The sequence below is a fragment of the Daldinia loculata genome (assembly GCF_022478755.1).
Source record: "Daldinia loculata strain CBS 113971 unplaced genomic scaffold F4817scaffold_5, whole genome shotgun sequence".
Classification (NCBI taxonomy): Eukaryota; Fungi; Ascomycota; class Sordariomycetes; order Xylariales; family Hypoxylaceae; genus Daldinia; species Daldinia loculata.
Window position 1 is genome coordinate 562,803 of NW_026054859.1, and position 13,889 is coordinate 576,691.

The window sequence follows — 13,889 nt, forward strand, 5'->3', positions numbered from 1 at the left end:
CGGTCCAATGGCCTCCAATTGCCTTGGCTATGGGACGTCACAGGCCGACTTTCAGCGCACGTGGGGCTTTTGTAGGTTCGCGGGGCAGACTTCAGTAGCGCCTGATAGTTTAGTTCCTTTAATCAAGACAAGGCACAGCTGATATCTAAACTCTATTAATTATAATAATAATTACTATATATAAGTAGATACCAGGTAGATTCCAGGTAAATATTATTATTGATACTGCATGAATTCATCTCGCATTCAAAAATTAGGTACCTTTCATAAGAGACCTTAGTTACCTCCTATGTTCTATAAAGTCAACGTTTTACCTCAAGGACTGTCATCGTACCCCCTTATGCTAAAACGCCAACCTCTACCAATCCAACTCCTCCACCCCAACCTCGCCCTCCAGAAGCTGCTTCACAGCCGGCTCTATAACACTCTTCTCCGCCATATACCGCGCGACCTGCTTCATTCGCGTATAAAACACAGGACAGTCCTTACTATCGCAGGGCACGCTGTCCAGCGGCGTAAGCCCCGCGCAGCTCTGGCATATCTTCGTTACCTCCGTTAACTTCGTCTCTTCGCGATTAAGCTGCGTCTGCAACTTGAGGAGCGAGGCCGGCGCGTTGCGCCGACATCTCGTGCACACCGAGTAGCCCTCGGTTTTAACCTTTGAGCCGCAGACCAGACAGGCTGCCGCCTTCATGTATGATTCTAGCGTCTTCTTGGCGAACGGGTTCTTCCCGTTACCGTAGGTAGTCGGATCTACGCGTCGGATCCGTTGTACTTTGGGCATTTCGTCGTACCACTGCCGTACGTTGGCCCCGACGAGGTTGAAGATGCGCTCGAGCGGCGGGATCAAGTTCTTTGAGATGTAGTATTCTGAGTCTAGATGAAGATGCGGGCTAGTAAGTAGTTCCTCAGGTGCCACGCAGCGGTCGATGAGACGTGCTCCAGGGGCTCCCGAAATGACAACGTAAGGAACCCGCTCGCCGTACTGAGGCTCCGCTCTCGCATCTTCAAGCATCTTTCTCGTGCTGATCAAGGCGCCTGGTGGGGGTGCTCCCTTGTCGCTATAAGTTCCCAACTTAACCTCCCTTGCAAAGCAGAAGTCTTGCATCGACACAGCTCCGCGCATGATCTTTTCGCATTGTTTCTGGAAATAGGATTTGACTTGACTCAGGTCGGCTGTCTCGAAGAGGATCTTGAGCGCCTTTTCCTCTATCATCTGTTCGGCAGGTGTCCCGTCTCTCCTAACCGTCTCGATACCCTTCGCGTCAAAGTCGGGCTTGACCTGGTCTTTGCTCTCGTACTTGTAGCCGACGTAGCGCTTCTTTGCAAGCAAGACACATGGGTGGTAGACTTTCTCGAACTTAAGCTTGATCGGCCGGGGATTCATGTCCGTAACCGCCTTAGAAATCTCGTTGCCAATGTCGAACGCTTCGTCTTTAGTCCTACCGGGTAGGTAGATGAATAAGCTGTCAGTATCGCCGTAGACGACTTCTGCTTTCCACTTTTCCACCGAATGTATTAGGGCTATTGCTCTCTCGAGAGTTTCACGCCCAGTCTGCACGATGCTATCTGCGATTTCGGAGCACGGCATGCGACCTGAGAACGAGGCTGACGTATATCCATATGTGACGTTTGCAAGTAACTTTAGAGCAAGTTGCCTATTGTTGAGGAGCTTCTGCAGCGTCTTGTCGTCTTTATCCTGCTTCATACCGCTCTTCACCATCACTCGTGTTTCTAGGATTTCTGTCAACATCTTTGCCAATAAGGACTTTCTGACTTCTGCCTTGCAGTACATCATGCCGTTGGGCGATATGTTGATGTGATCTTTAAGCAGTTCCAAGAGCCTCTGTTGCCGCCGATAATCCGTAAACCCCATCTTGTTCGTACCGCGCCAGTTGACAATACGACCGAGGAAAGTTGAGTAGCAGTAATTGTATGCGATCATGACACTAGGGTATAGACTCTGAAAGTCGAGGACAATTAATGGGCTATTGTAGAATGCACTTTGAGGTTCCATGACAAGAGGAAGACACTCAAGAGCATTCTGACCCCCAACCTGTTTTCTATCGGGTGAAACTAATATAAAGTTTTCCGGTTTAGCAATTCTGAACATGATCGACTCTACTTTGAATTGGGAACCTCGAGAGAAAACGGAAAAGAAGTCTACACCTAGGAGTCGTGCTTGTTCACTTGTACGAGGGATGAGCTCGTTCGCTTCGAGGATCTCTATGTCGAGCTTCGTTCGGCTTAGGTAGTATCGAAGGAGCTTGCTTAGGCCATGATGCCTCCCTCCGACATACCATTCCGTTAAGGTCTGCCAGGGATAATGCGGAATCCGTCGATGTAGCAAGTGCCACACAACATTTTCCATTGTGTACTGAAGGAGATTGAGTTCCGATCTCATGGCACGCCAGATGTTAACCATATGTCTACCCGTAACTCGAATAGTCGAAGTAGTGTTGAAGCCCCATCGATCTGCTTCCTTTCCAAATCGCCCGAATGACTGGTTCTTCATCCGCGAGAATTCGTCGCACAGATTATAGTCATATTTAAATCTTGCTCTCTCGATTAAATATCCCCACGAGCTACCGTGAACTTCATACCCAGTAAGGATATCGGGGTCATGCGTCCTAACGATCTCGACCATTCTCACCATTAAGTCGAGTTCCGATGATTCTTCGATGATCTCAGTTAGAATTGGACTCTGCTTCTGCATTCTTCGTGCTAGAGACCCGTCCTCGGAGAGAACAACAATGCCTGATTGTATCGACTGTGATGCATTATCACCAGTAGCGAAGTTCTCATCTGACTTAGAGCACCAGAAAATACATTGAATCTCGTCCTCTTCCGGATTTGGAAAAAGCTTACCCCTGGTGTTGACGTGTACCTCCAAGCTCATCGTACTCATGTATTGAGCTTCATGCTGGACACTTGTAGACTTCTTTTTCTGGGAATACTTAAAGTTATGCTTATTCCTAGGGGTAGGTCCGTCAATCTGTGATAGATATGGCTTGAGCTCAGGGTCGCGAAGCTTTATTACGGGCTCTTGAGAATTGCTTGCTATCTCCTGGGTTTCCGTCCACCAAGTCCGTACTTCGTCAAAACTAGGTGGCAGCTCCGCGATTTCCCAGCTCCTTAGTGAACATTCCTGACGTAGTTTCTTATAAATCTGGTCATCCCTCTCGGTATCAATAGACATCTCCGATTTCACGCCAAAATTGGCCGGAGATTCTCCTGTTGGGTCAAAATCTGGAAGATATGGCAAGGTATTGCCTTCGAGGCGAAATTCCTGGCCAGCATATTCCCGAACTCTTTGCGGGACATCTTTCTCGTTGCTGTAGAATGCATCTTGATATATGACGCTAGGACGATCTAAAGAATGCATGGTAGACAAAATCTCTTCCGCTGAGGGTGGAGGTTGACCATAGATGAAGAATTGTGCTCGAGGCCGAGGGATACACCCAACATCGATAAGTTTTCCGGAATCCCTTCCCTTCGTACTCTCTAGCGCGGAACTATCAGACTCCGATTTGTCCGTGTGCAAAATCGAGTTTTGGGCAGCATCGTCTGTCGGGGTCCATGAGCTGAATCTGACGTGCTTCTCGAGTTCGCCATTGTCACTTTTCTGAGAGCTTGTTTGTTGGCTTAGTCGCAATCTAGTGCTCGGGTCGTTGGGGTTCTTGACGACTGGAAAGTTGAGCGTATGGTTTCCGGATCCTTTAGGATTTTTCTTTAATCTCGATTGCACGACCTGCGTAGATGTTACCTGGGCCTCCCGTCCGTTCGGCTCTCTTAGATTCGCCGTCGGTTTCTCCGTAATGCTTGTTTTATCCACATTTAGAGTGGAAGCAGGCCCTACGCGACGGTGCTTTGCTTCCTTTTCTCCATGAAACGGTGAGTGTGCACGCTTTGCGGTCCTTTTGGGCAGAGTATGTTGTATATCCTGAGGCGCTTTGCTCACTATTCCTTGCTCCTTTGCAATATCCAGCAGAACCTCCGGGACCGGGATGCGTCGTCGATTCTTAGCACGCAAACAACTGACGTACACTCCATTGATAAGTAGTTCAGGACGATTCTCCTTTTCTGAGTCGATACTCGAGCTTGTTGGCTTGAGTGCGTCAGATTGGGTATACGAACCACTTTTGTCGGTATCCTTAGGTGGTAATCTGTTTGTTCCTGCTGAATTCCTTTCGCCTAATTTCTTAGTATTAGGGCCCTTGTTCTTTAATGGGTTTAGACCATAGGATGATTCCTCGTCTAAATCATCTTGGAATACACCGTCCTCATTCAGTCCAAAATCAAGGATACGCTTGTCATCCACAATGATACTGCTAGTAGGATTCTGATCGTTTTCAAACCGTTGGCTTGTTATACCAAGCATAGATTCCAGATTATCGGGATAAAGATCCTCAACAGATTGCAGTAAAGTTTTGACAGTAGACCCCAAAGGTATGTCCTTTACGAAGGTATCGAAAGTAACCTCTCCACCATTGCTCTGCTCGTATTCTTGCTGTATTAGCCCCTGGATCTGATCTCTGAATTCTTCCTCATGAACCCACCCCGAAGGCTGTGAATTGCGTGGGTCTGCAGACATAGAAACCAAAGCCTCCGGAGGGAACGGGCTGTTTCCTGGTGTTCGACCGAGCATTTTTCTTTTACGACGCTTCGTCTCATCTTTCCATAGTCCCGCCATGCTGTGGACAAGTTTTAGATCGGGAGATAGGGGGTACTTCCTCTCGACGAAATCGTGATGAAGCTGCCTCTCCTTGATTTCATGCCGGTTGAGGATATCCTGAACACATATGTCGACTTCGATCGAGCAATGGCTAGCACGAGGAAGATCCGGATCCTCGGTGATGCACTTCCTCGAGACTGACTGGCTATGCCATAGATGAGGTAGTTCTAAGTCATTTTCATATTTGGGCACAGGAGCCCTGAAACAGACCTTTTGAGATTCTATGTATCCGCACCCATAGAGGTTATAGTCGGTCATGAATTGCAATAGATATTGCAAGTGTGCTTCAAAAGGCTGAAACTTCCGCTTCATAATGACTCCCTGTTGAAGTAGCTCGATAAGTCGGGTCATAACCTGGGGGTTAAGCATATAGATTTTAAGATAGAATCGATAGCCGACGTGGAACCCGTAAAACGGGATTCCCTTGACGAGGGTTATCCTCGCCACATATTTGCTCTTTCCATCATGAACATTACGACGGTAACTCACAGCCAAGGCGTGATCAATAGAGAGGTGAAGGCGATATATATAAGCACCCACTAATATACCGAATTAGAACCGTGACTTCACAGGACTCTCATGAACCTTACCATCATCGGGGAGCAAACTCCCATTATACTCGATGTATAAGTACGGAAATGCGCCATGGATATGCGCACACACTTTCTGGCCTGTTTCTGTCGACCCAAAAACTCTAATAACCGGAACTCTGGGTTCCTTGTTCAATTGGGATGGATGGACATCATTGCGAAGTTGAGGATCATATATCGTAGGGATAGCTTGATAATGGTCTATGCAGTTCAACCGCACGCGGAATACGTCCATGGCGATTTGTGCTGTACGTCATAGCGTCAATGCAATTTAAGGATACTTGGAGAATCCAAAGCACCTCGTATAAACTTAGGCAGAGCTCATTTGTTATACATCAGAAAAGTTGTTAGAATCCAGATATGGATTTTGGTGCTTTGTTCCGATATTCAATAGCGCGAGCCCCATCGAGGCGGACGCGTTAAGTGAATCAGTTAGTTTCATACTGTGACGCGCTGTCAGGTGTCACAGAACTAACATTAAGTACTCGGTAAGTGCATATCAATATACCTAATATCCATTATATAGGTAATATTCATACGGCCGCAATCCAGCCACATCTTTAAATATTTGTTCTAGCCACAATTTCGATACGAAGATACCTCAAAGATCATATTACCCAGAGTTCATGCTTGACCAGACTCAGACTTCAACATCAAATTCCTAATCCGCCCTCGAGACATCCACTCCTTCAAGTCACCGCCCATCCCAGCACACACACATATATAAGACACAGTCAGCATGCCGCCGCCGCCGCCACCGCCGTCGCGGCGGAACGACTCCAAGGCATCAGCCGCCTCCAAGGAGGAAAACATCTACATCCCGTCCTTCATCAGCAAGCGGCCCTTCTACGCGGGCGAGGAAGGCGACGCGACCGACTACCTCGAGCATCAGCGATTACACAAGACCAAGGACGACCAGTCGAAATGGTACGACCGCGGCAAGAAGCTCGGTCCCGCCGCCACCAAGTACCGCAAGGGCGCCTGCGAGAACTGCGGCGCCATGACGCACAAGGCCAAAGACTGCCTCAACCGCCCCCGCGCGAAAGGCGCCAAGTGGACCGGAAAGGACATACAGGCCGACGAAGCCATCCAAGACGTCGAGCTCGGCTGGGATGCCAAGCGAGACCGGTGGAACGGCTACGATCCCAAGGAGTACCGCCGCGTCGTGGAGCGGTACAACCATATGGATGAACTCCGTGCCCAGCTATCCGAGGACAAGGAGAAGGAGGGCGGCGACGGCGAGGAGGATAACAAGGACTCGGGCGAGAAATACGCCGAGGAATCTGACATGGGACGACACCAGAGCACCGCGACGCGACAGCTGCGAATACGAGAAGACACCGCCAAATACCTCCTAAACCTAGACCTAGAATCAGCCAAATACGACCCCAAGACACGAACCATGGTCGACGCCGGCGCCACAGTCGACAAGGCCGCACAGCTCTTCGCGGAAGAAGGGTACCTGCGCGCCTCGGGCGACGCCGCCGAGTTCGAAAAGGCGCAGAAGTACGCGTGGGAAAAACAAGAGAACAGCGGCGACACAAGCCAGCACTTACAAGCGAACCCCACAGCAGGCGAGTTCTACCGCAAGAAGGAGCGCGAAGAAGCCGAGCAGAAGCGCGCCGAGAAGATCAAGGCGCTCCAGGACAAATACGGCGGCGACCAGCACGTCATGCCGGCCGCCCTGCGCGACGCCGCCGTGACCGAGTCGGAGCAGTTCGTCGAGTACGACGAGTCGGGCCTGATCAAGGGCGCGCCCAGGACGTCGGCCAAGTCCAAGTACGCGGAGGACGTCTATGTGAACAACCACACCTCGGTATGGGGCAGCTGGTGGTCCAACTTCAAATGGGGCTACGCGTGCTGTCATTCTTTTATTAAAAATAGCTACTGTACGGGTGAGGAGGGTAAAGGGGCCTGGGAAGCGGCCGAGAAGCAAAGGGCGGGCGTTGATCTAATCGAAGAAGCACCTGCTCGGGATGAAGAGGCAGAGAAAAAGATGGACGAAGCCGAACCTACACAACAACCAAGCAAGAAGCGCACGGTAGAAGAGATGATGGGTGGGATTTCAGAAGCCGAGTTAGACGAGTATCGCAGGAAGCGCACAGCGGCAGATGATCCCATGGCAAAGTTTTTAGGGAATGATGAATTAGTTCGGTAGTATTGGCATATCACTAAGCAATATTATAATACATCGAAAGGAGTCAAAGCAGTGGATCACATAGAGCATTGATTTATCAAACGGTCGTGAAAGTTCTTTCATGCATTCCGTTTCCCCTGGCCTAACGCCTTGAGGTATGACCTTTAAAGTAGTTTCATACGCCCATAATGTAATCCGTTTTCCCCACCGGCAAACTATCCACGTAAATTCATGGAGAGTGATGCATTTACTCTTCCTCTTCCTCCTCCTCGCCGTCGTCCTTCTTCTCGGCGGCCTTAGCCTTCTTTCTCCGGACACGGCCGGGACGCCCGCCACCGAACGGCGAGGTCAGAGAGAAGTCGATGTGCTTCTGGGAGTCGAGACGGACGATGAAAGAGGGGACGTTGACGATCTGCTTGCCGACGCGGATGTGGCGCTGGCGGATGAGGACACGGGCGTGGTGGATGGACTTGGCAAGACCGAGCTTGTAGACACAGGTCTGCAGGCGGCGCTCCAAGAAATCTTCGACCTTGAGGGCAAGCACGTAATCGAGCTTCATGCGGGACTCGTCGAGCACACCGACACGAACGAGACGGCGAATGAGGGCATTGCCTTCGAAGAGACGCTTAGGGTCCTTCTCGTCGAGGGTAAGAAGCTGACTATAATATTGAATCGAATTAGCTTTCGTAACTCAAGATACGTTTAAATGCGCTAGTTAATATGAATGGAAGTAAAACTTACCGGGCAGCACGACGAATCTTGGAAAGGGTGAGCTGGACACGCCAAACCTCACGCTTGTTTCGTAGACCGTACTCTCCAACGAGCTTCAACTCGGAATCACTATGAAGGCGACCATGTCAGTTTTCTCGTTCACAATCGACTTAAGCCGAGACAAGCTCTAACTCAGTGGCCGGTGATTACTGACAGACGAGCGGCCTCGAAAGGGCGACGGGGGACCTTTGCGGTCTTGGAGTAAGACCTAGGCGCCATGGTTGCGACTCAATTGTCTTGATGATTTGGTGGTTGGGAGGGGAAAAGGAATGAAGAAAATTGAGGTTGTCGTAGAATGCGCGAAGTTTAGAAAACGAATGGGAAAAAAAGATGGTAGTTAGAAAAGAAGTGGATTTGTGGAATGGAGTAGGGCAAGAGTGGGGCTAAGCTTGATTGGATCCATACAAGTTTACCCCTCGCTTAATCTACGGCAACTTTCCCAGTGGGTAAGGTAGTAGCTTCCAAAGTCCACAACCGCTCACAAGCCCCAAAAAAATTCCTAAGCGAATTTCTCGAGAGCCGACATCAAGAGAGAGAAATCAATCAACCTCCATCACACTCTACATTTCTCCTCACCACACGACAACACCGGCAAGATGGGTCACGCCGCAGGTCTCCGCGCTGGTACTCGAGTATGTTTAATCAATTCTACCCCAAGATATTTAAATTGTACAAGGGAAATTTGTAACTAACAAACATGACAGTACGCCTTCTCTCGAAACTTCCGAGAGAAGGGTTCGATCCGTCTCTCCACCTACCTACAACAGTACAAGTACGCATCGATCTGCAGTATCTCGAATTGGGACAGATTATTGACAATTGGGCAGGGTCGGCGATATCGTTGACATCAAGGCCAATGGTGCTGTTCAGAAGGGGTAAGGCACAAATCCCACGAAAATGCGATCCGACCGAATCCAGGAGCGAAAGCTACGAACTTGGCAAGGATACGATCACCTTTGCGAACCGGGGCTAATTTGGATGGAAAATAGTATGCCTCACAAGGTCTACCACGGCAAGACCGGTGTCATCTACAACGTCACCAAGACGGCCGTCGGCGTCATTATCTACAAGAAGGTGAAGCACCGGTACATCGAGAAGCGAATCAACGTCCGCATCGAGCACATCACCCGATCGCGATCAAGAGAGGACTTCCTCAAGCGCGTCAAGCAGAACGCCGCGCTCAAGAAGCAGGCCAAGGCCGACGGCACCACCGTCACCGTCAAGCGACAAGCCGCTCTTCCCCGCGACGCCCGAACAGTGTCCATGAAGGACAACCACCCCGAGACGGTGACTCCCATCCCGTACGAGACGACCATCTAAGAAGGGTAAATCAGATGGTGGTGCGTGGGTGGTGGTGGTGATGGTGTTTCTGGGTTCTCTGCCGGTTGCTCTTTTCTCATCGCATTAGGGGTTTTTCGCGGCCTGGAATCTCGATCTTCTGTGCATGGCAAGGCATGGATGGACATAGGCAATGCCTAGGAATGATAAAAATATACCAAATGCCAAGAATTGTTTCGAGTTCGTGACTGGGTGCAATATTCCACTTTGATTCCTCACTATGATCTACGTATCGAGACAAGCTTCAGAGTGTTAAACTCATTCTTAATAATGACCAAAGTTATAAAGCAGAAAAGGTAGTCTTTTGGCCTTTTAATCTTTTCATTGATGTTTTAGTGATTATTCCAAGCCCTTGTCAATAATTTACTAGACGGTAATATCCTCGTAACCTCATCATCGCACCCATTAAGCTTCCAAATAGGGGCTCCTCCAATTTTTAAATAAAACCAGACTTCAGCTTCAGGCTCAAATCTCAAGTCAAGTCCATGCTAATCCACCATCTCCTGAAATATACGTGTGCTCCTATTGTCCTATATCCATCCCATCTCCGCCTCATTCTACCTAATCCATAATATCCATCCCGCCGTTCCACCACCCACTACCAATAGCCCTCATAACCACATATCAACGTCGATTACGCTCATAAATATGATTCCCCTCCAACTCAAGAACCTCCCTCTCCCTCTCCCTCTCTCCGTCATATCTCTGAGACGCAGTAAACAGCGACGCGTTCCCATGCTGGCATACTGTCGGGTGTGGGTTTAGCTGCACTCGCGGTGTCATAAACATATCCCATTCATTCGTCACAACTCGACACTCCCGGACGGCCCAAGGTCTGCTGAGTAGCTCAGTCAGGCTTGCGACTAGGCTCTTCCGTTTGCGATTCCCGACACAGTTGCAGCATCCGCCGGTTGAGGTAGTATTGTTGGTAGGTATCTTCGGCTACAGTGAGGAAGAGGGCGGCCTGCTCTAAGCTGTATAGTTCTCCCGGGACCGTCGTTGCGGTAACGATGACTTGGGGGTGAGGGTGTCCGACTTGACTTTCATGGTGAGTGTTGCGGTATATTGTGATAGAGCTCTTGGCTGCTGTGTAGATGTTTCTTTGATGGTATCGTGTCGTTTTGTTAGGAGTTTAAAGAGATTTGTGTTTGTAAGGCTGATGAGGATCGGTCAGGTCTACTCTAGGCCCCCTTTTAGTAATATAGAATCACAACGTCGCAGTTCCGGAGTTAAGCTTGATCGTCTCTAAATATGTCTACCCCCAGTTTCTCACGACGGTATACCCCCCCAAAGAGGAATCTCAACCAAAGTCGTCCAGGAAAAGACTAATCTATTTATCTAAATCCATCTCATCCCACGACGCTCTCCCTCCCGTCACCACATATTTTCGATACGAATACCCAAGTAAACAAGGTCCTACTCATGTCGATCGCCACTATACCCTTTAAACGTCTCACACGCCGCCGTTGACCAACTCCCTCCGCGATCTTCGAAACCGTCCTCCACCTAACCCGCTTAACAGCATAAGTTAATCCGGACGAGCACTTAATTGGGCGGCTATTTGGCCGAGAAGCCCAGGCTGAGAGCTGAGCGTGATATATGATACTACATCGTAAGTAGGACTTTGTCCGGCCAGCTCGCTCGTGTTTTAGTCATTAGCCGAGTCGCGAGATACTCCGAAAATGTCGAAGAGAGCCGCAACAGCGGCTCACAGTATTGGTTCTCGTGATTTGCAAGTCTTGTGACACAGGTTTTCGACTTGGCGTAACTACCTCAAAGGCAGAATTGATAATCATATGTTAATATAAGATTCTTATTTTTAGACGTGTCTTGTGTATGTGGATATTTCGATTCGTTGACCCGAGAATGGGGGCTATCCCGGTATACACACGACTATATTTCGCCGTTCGATGCTTTTCAAATCGACTCAGCTTACATGAGAAGAGCGCATGTTTGGACACCTTACTTTGAGTTGCACTGTACTATTCATCCACGGAAGAGATGGCTGTTGTTACACAAGTTGTCCGATTTGTCGTTATATCGCGGAATGGCGGATGTGACCTATGCTTATGATATCCTTCTAGCTTTACATCTATCACAACAGCTACATTATAAGGCAGAGGGCTTAGCCACATAAAGAATACTGACTTAGCGAAAGAGGCCCCTATAGTGCGCCCAGCCTTCTGCTAACAGCCATAAGCGAGGCAGTCGTCCATACAAACTAGGATATTGTTGGCAGGTGGTCCACGTCACGATCGTGAGTCACGGATTATAGCATCAAGGGAAGGAACGAGGCCCCAGGGGCCCCAGGGCTGGGTATATAAACAGACGAGGTCCCGTAATCCTTTCGAGAATCAACAACGATTCCGCAATACAAGACCAGTTCCACATGGTAGCACCTCAACCGTTCTGACGTCGGTTTTGGCGTTGATTCCTTCGTGTAGACCAGGAAGTGAGGTTATTGCATTGGAATCGTGGTTCCGCGTGGAGAGACGACGCGTTAGAAATAGGTTCAGGTTGTACGGAATGGTGATGCGAGTATGCGTTACTGTACAACGGCGCTGGATAAATGTTCATTTTAGGCCAGCGGACTTTTCTTCGAGCGAAGCAATAAGAAGAAAGACAAGACAGCTTATCGAACGATAGATTGATCGGACGACCAAGGTAGCTCAAGACAATACCGCTCACAATAGCAACGGCAATTACGAGCCAAAAAGATCCCCATACACAGAGCCACCGCCAGGCAAAGACTATCAAACCAAGCCGAGATATTGAAGATACTATGACGACGACGTACATTCGGAGATCGAGAGAGAGATCAAGAGATGCGGAAGGCCTTGTGTGTCAAGTAAGAGTGTGCAGGCCCTGGTAACCAGACCTCGGAAGCACGAGACTCAGAAAGACCAGACTCGGATGGCCGATCTGATAACCTGTATCGATCAGGAATATACACGATCGACAAGGAGTATATACGAGATACAATCGGCAAGGAGTATACACAAGATACGATAGGCAAGAGGGCGGCAAAGCCAGGATATGCAGGATATGCAGGATATACGGGTATACGGGTATACGGGTATACACGAGTATAAGGCTCAAAAAGCATCGTGGACCAGAGGGCGTGTTGGAAGGTGATCCACGTTACTTGACACCTGGAACCCGATTAGGGCACGACTAGGGCCGTAATGTATGCTATATGAGTAGGGCCTATAAAGCCACCGGAATTGAGACTAAAAACACACTTTTCAATCCTTGACCAGTCTATAAATAACGATTTCGCAATATAAGACCAGTTTTATAGATATAGATATATTAATTAGTTATTTAATAGTTACGCAGTATTATGGCGAAAATGAATAAAGAATAGGACTTCTAAGTCATTAGTTTTAAAACAACTACATAGTTGAAGTGCTTATATCATATCCTAAATCCTACTCAACCCACGTCCTAGAACATCTACTATCACTCTCCATTCCTCATGGCAAACAACTCCTAAGCAATCCCTCAGCCCTAGATAATATTTACACTTAAAACAGCTATAAAGGAGGAAAGGAGTTCACATTCAACTTATACGATACTGTCATACATAAGGAAACATGATGAGTAGATAGCCGTTCTTGCCCTTGGGATAACTGCGGCCGGTAACATCCAGGTCGAGAAATCGAAAGATTCACCGCATGACAAATATATGAATAGGTGAGTACTCTCACCGAACAGTGAAGCCACTTTTCTCCTGACTTATATGCTAGGCAATAAAACGAATTTAATAACCAGTAGTCTATTTTTTATTACAAAGGGTCAGAAAGCCAACCAGCTTATCCCTAATGCTACTTACTACTTGCTATTTATATGTATAGCAACAGCAAACGAAGTATACAGCACACATCAGAAGACATAGGTATACGGGCAACAGACACGAACGCGCTCATATTTTGAACGTTCTTTTCTTTGTTTTCACTAATATTGTTTGCGTATTCGCGCAGAAGGCAAAAAATGCTTGCTTGCTTCTGATTGCATGTAGCTACTACCCATACATCATAGACTAGCCGCAAACGAAGTCCATTATCAGACATAACTCCTGATACATCCAGAGAATTTTAAAGGGCTGGCCTTCCTCCCATCGCCACACCCAATACTGTCGCGTCTCCAAGCTCCCATCCAATCAATGGCGGTAGAGACTGGTCTTCGGACGTTGCCTCGAGGCTTTAGAAAAGCAGTACCTACAACCTCTTTTTGATCTACCCGGCCCGCGAAGATACGCGACTAAATTAGAGGTCCTCGAATGATGACGGAGGATTTCCGCCTATCATTCGTAATA

The 13,889-nt window shown here is 48.5% G+C and overlaps 4 protein-coding genes across 4 annotated transcripts; 2 read left to right on the forward strand and 2 right to left on the reverse strand.

Moving 5' to 3' along the window:
• Nucleotides 1-151: 151 nt before the first annotated feature.
• On the reverse strand, nucleotides 152-5,749 carry F4817DRAFT_215507 (uncharacterized protein). The gene is made up of 2 exons (XM_049298747.1): nucleotides 5,326-5,749; nucleotides 152-5,274 (listed from the first exon to the last, which is right to left on the reverse strand). Exons 1-2 carry the CDS (start codon nucleotides 5,558-5,560, stop codon nucleotides 359-361), a joined length of 5,151 nt encoding a protein of 1,716 aa, XP_049162725.1. The 5' UTR covers nucleotides 5,561-5,749; the 3' UTR covers nucleotides 152-358.
• A 168-nt stretch (nucleotides 5,750-5,917) lies between these two features.
• F4817DRAFT_326412 (Pre-mRNA splicing Prp18-interacting factor-domain-containing protein) lies at nucleotides 5,918-7,516 on the forward strand. The gene has a single exon (XM_049301884.1). The coding sequence runs from the start codon at nucleotides 6,065-6,067 to the stop codon at nucleotides 7,481-7,483; it is 1,419 nt and encodes a 472-aa protein (XP_049162726.1). The 5' UTR covers nucleotides 5,918-6,064; the 3' UTR covers nucleotides 7,484-7,516.
• On the reverse strand, nucleotides 7,517-8,577 carry F4817DRAFT_326414 (40S ribosomal protein S9). The gene is made up of 3 exons (XM_049301885.1): nucleotides 8,388-8,577; nucleotides 8,204-8,302; nucleotides 7,517-8,121 (listed from the first exon to the last, which is right to left on the reverse strand). The coding sequence occupies exons 1-3, from the start codon at nucleotides 8,450-8,452 to the stop codon at nucleotides 7,710-7,712; spliced, it is 576 nt and encodes a 191-aa protein (XP_049162727.1). The 5' UTR covers nucleotides 8,453-8,577; the 3' UTR covers nucleotides 7,517-7,709.
• Nucleotides 8,578-8,692: 115 nt separating this feature from the next.
• Nucleotides 8,693-9,866, forward strand: F4817DRAFT_326417 (ribosomal protein L21e-domain-containing protein). Its single transcript, XM_049301886.1, has 4 exons — nucleotides 8,693-8,865; nucleotides 8,938-9,005; nucleotides 9,061-9,108; nucleotides 9,223-9,866. The coding sequence occupies exons 1-4, from the start codon at nucleotides 8,830-8,832 to the stop codon at nucleotides 9,551-9,553; spliced, it is 483 nt and encodes a 160-aa protein (XP_049162728.1). The 5' UTR covers nucleotides 8,693-8,829; the 3' UTR covers nucleotides 9,554-9,866.
• Nucleotides 9,867-13,889: the final 4,023 nt, after the last annotated feature.

Coding starts and splice junctions, on each gene's coding strand:
- F4817DRAFT_215507 (XM_049298747.1), bottom strand. CDS start 5,560: ATGGACGTATTCCGCGTGCGGTTGAACTGCATAGACCATTATCAAGCT. Junction 5,275..5,325: donor GAGTTTGCTCCCCGATGATG/GTAAGGTTCATG, acceptor TCGGTATATTAG/TGGGTGCTTATATATATCGC.
- F4817DRAFT_326412 (XM_049301884.1), top strand. CDS start 6,065: ATGCCGCCGCCGCCGCCACCGCCGTCGCGGCGGAACGACTCCAAGGCA.
- F4817DRAFT_326414 (XM_049301885.1), bottom strand. CDS start 8,452: ATGGCGCCTAGGTCTTACTCCAAGACCGCAAAGGTCCCCCGTCGCCCT. Junction 8,303..8,387: donor CCTTTCGAGGCCGCTCGTCT/GTCAGTAATCAC, acceptor TCGCCTTCATAG/TGATTCCGAGTTGAAGCTCG. Junction 8,122..8,203: donor AAGATTCGTCGTGCTGCCCG/GTAAGTTTTACT, acceptor TCAATATTATAG/TCAGCTTCTTACCCTCGACG.
- F4817DRAFT_326417 (XM_049301886.1), top strand. CDS start 8,830: ATGGGTCACGCCGCAGGTCTCCGCGCTGGTACTCGA. Junction 8,866..8,937: donor GTCTCCGCGCTGGTACTCGA/GTATGTTTAATC, acceptor CAAACATGACAG/TACGCCTTCTCTCGAAACTT. Junction 9,109..9,222: donor AATGGTGCTGTTCAGAAGGG/GTAAGGCACAAA, acceptor GATGGAAAATAG/TATGCCTCACAAGGTCTACC.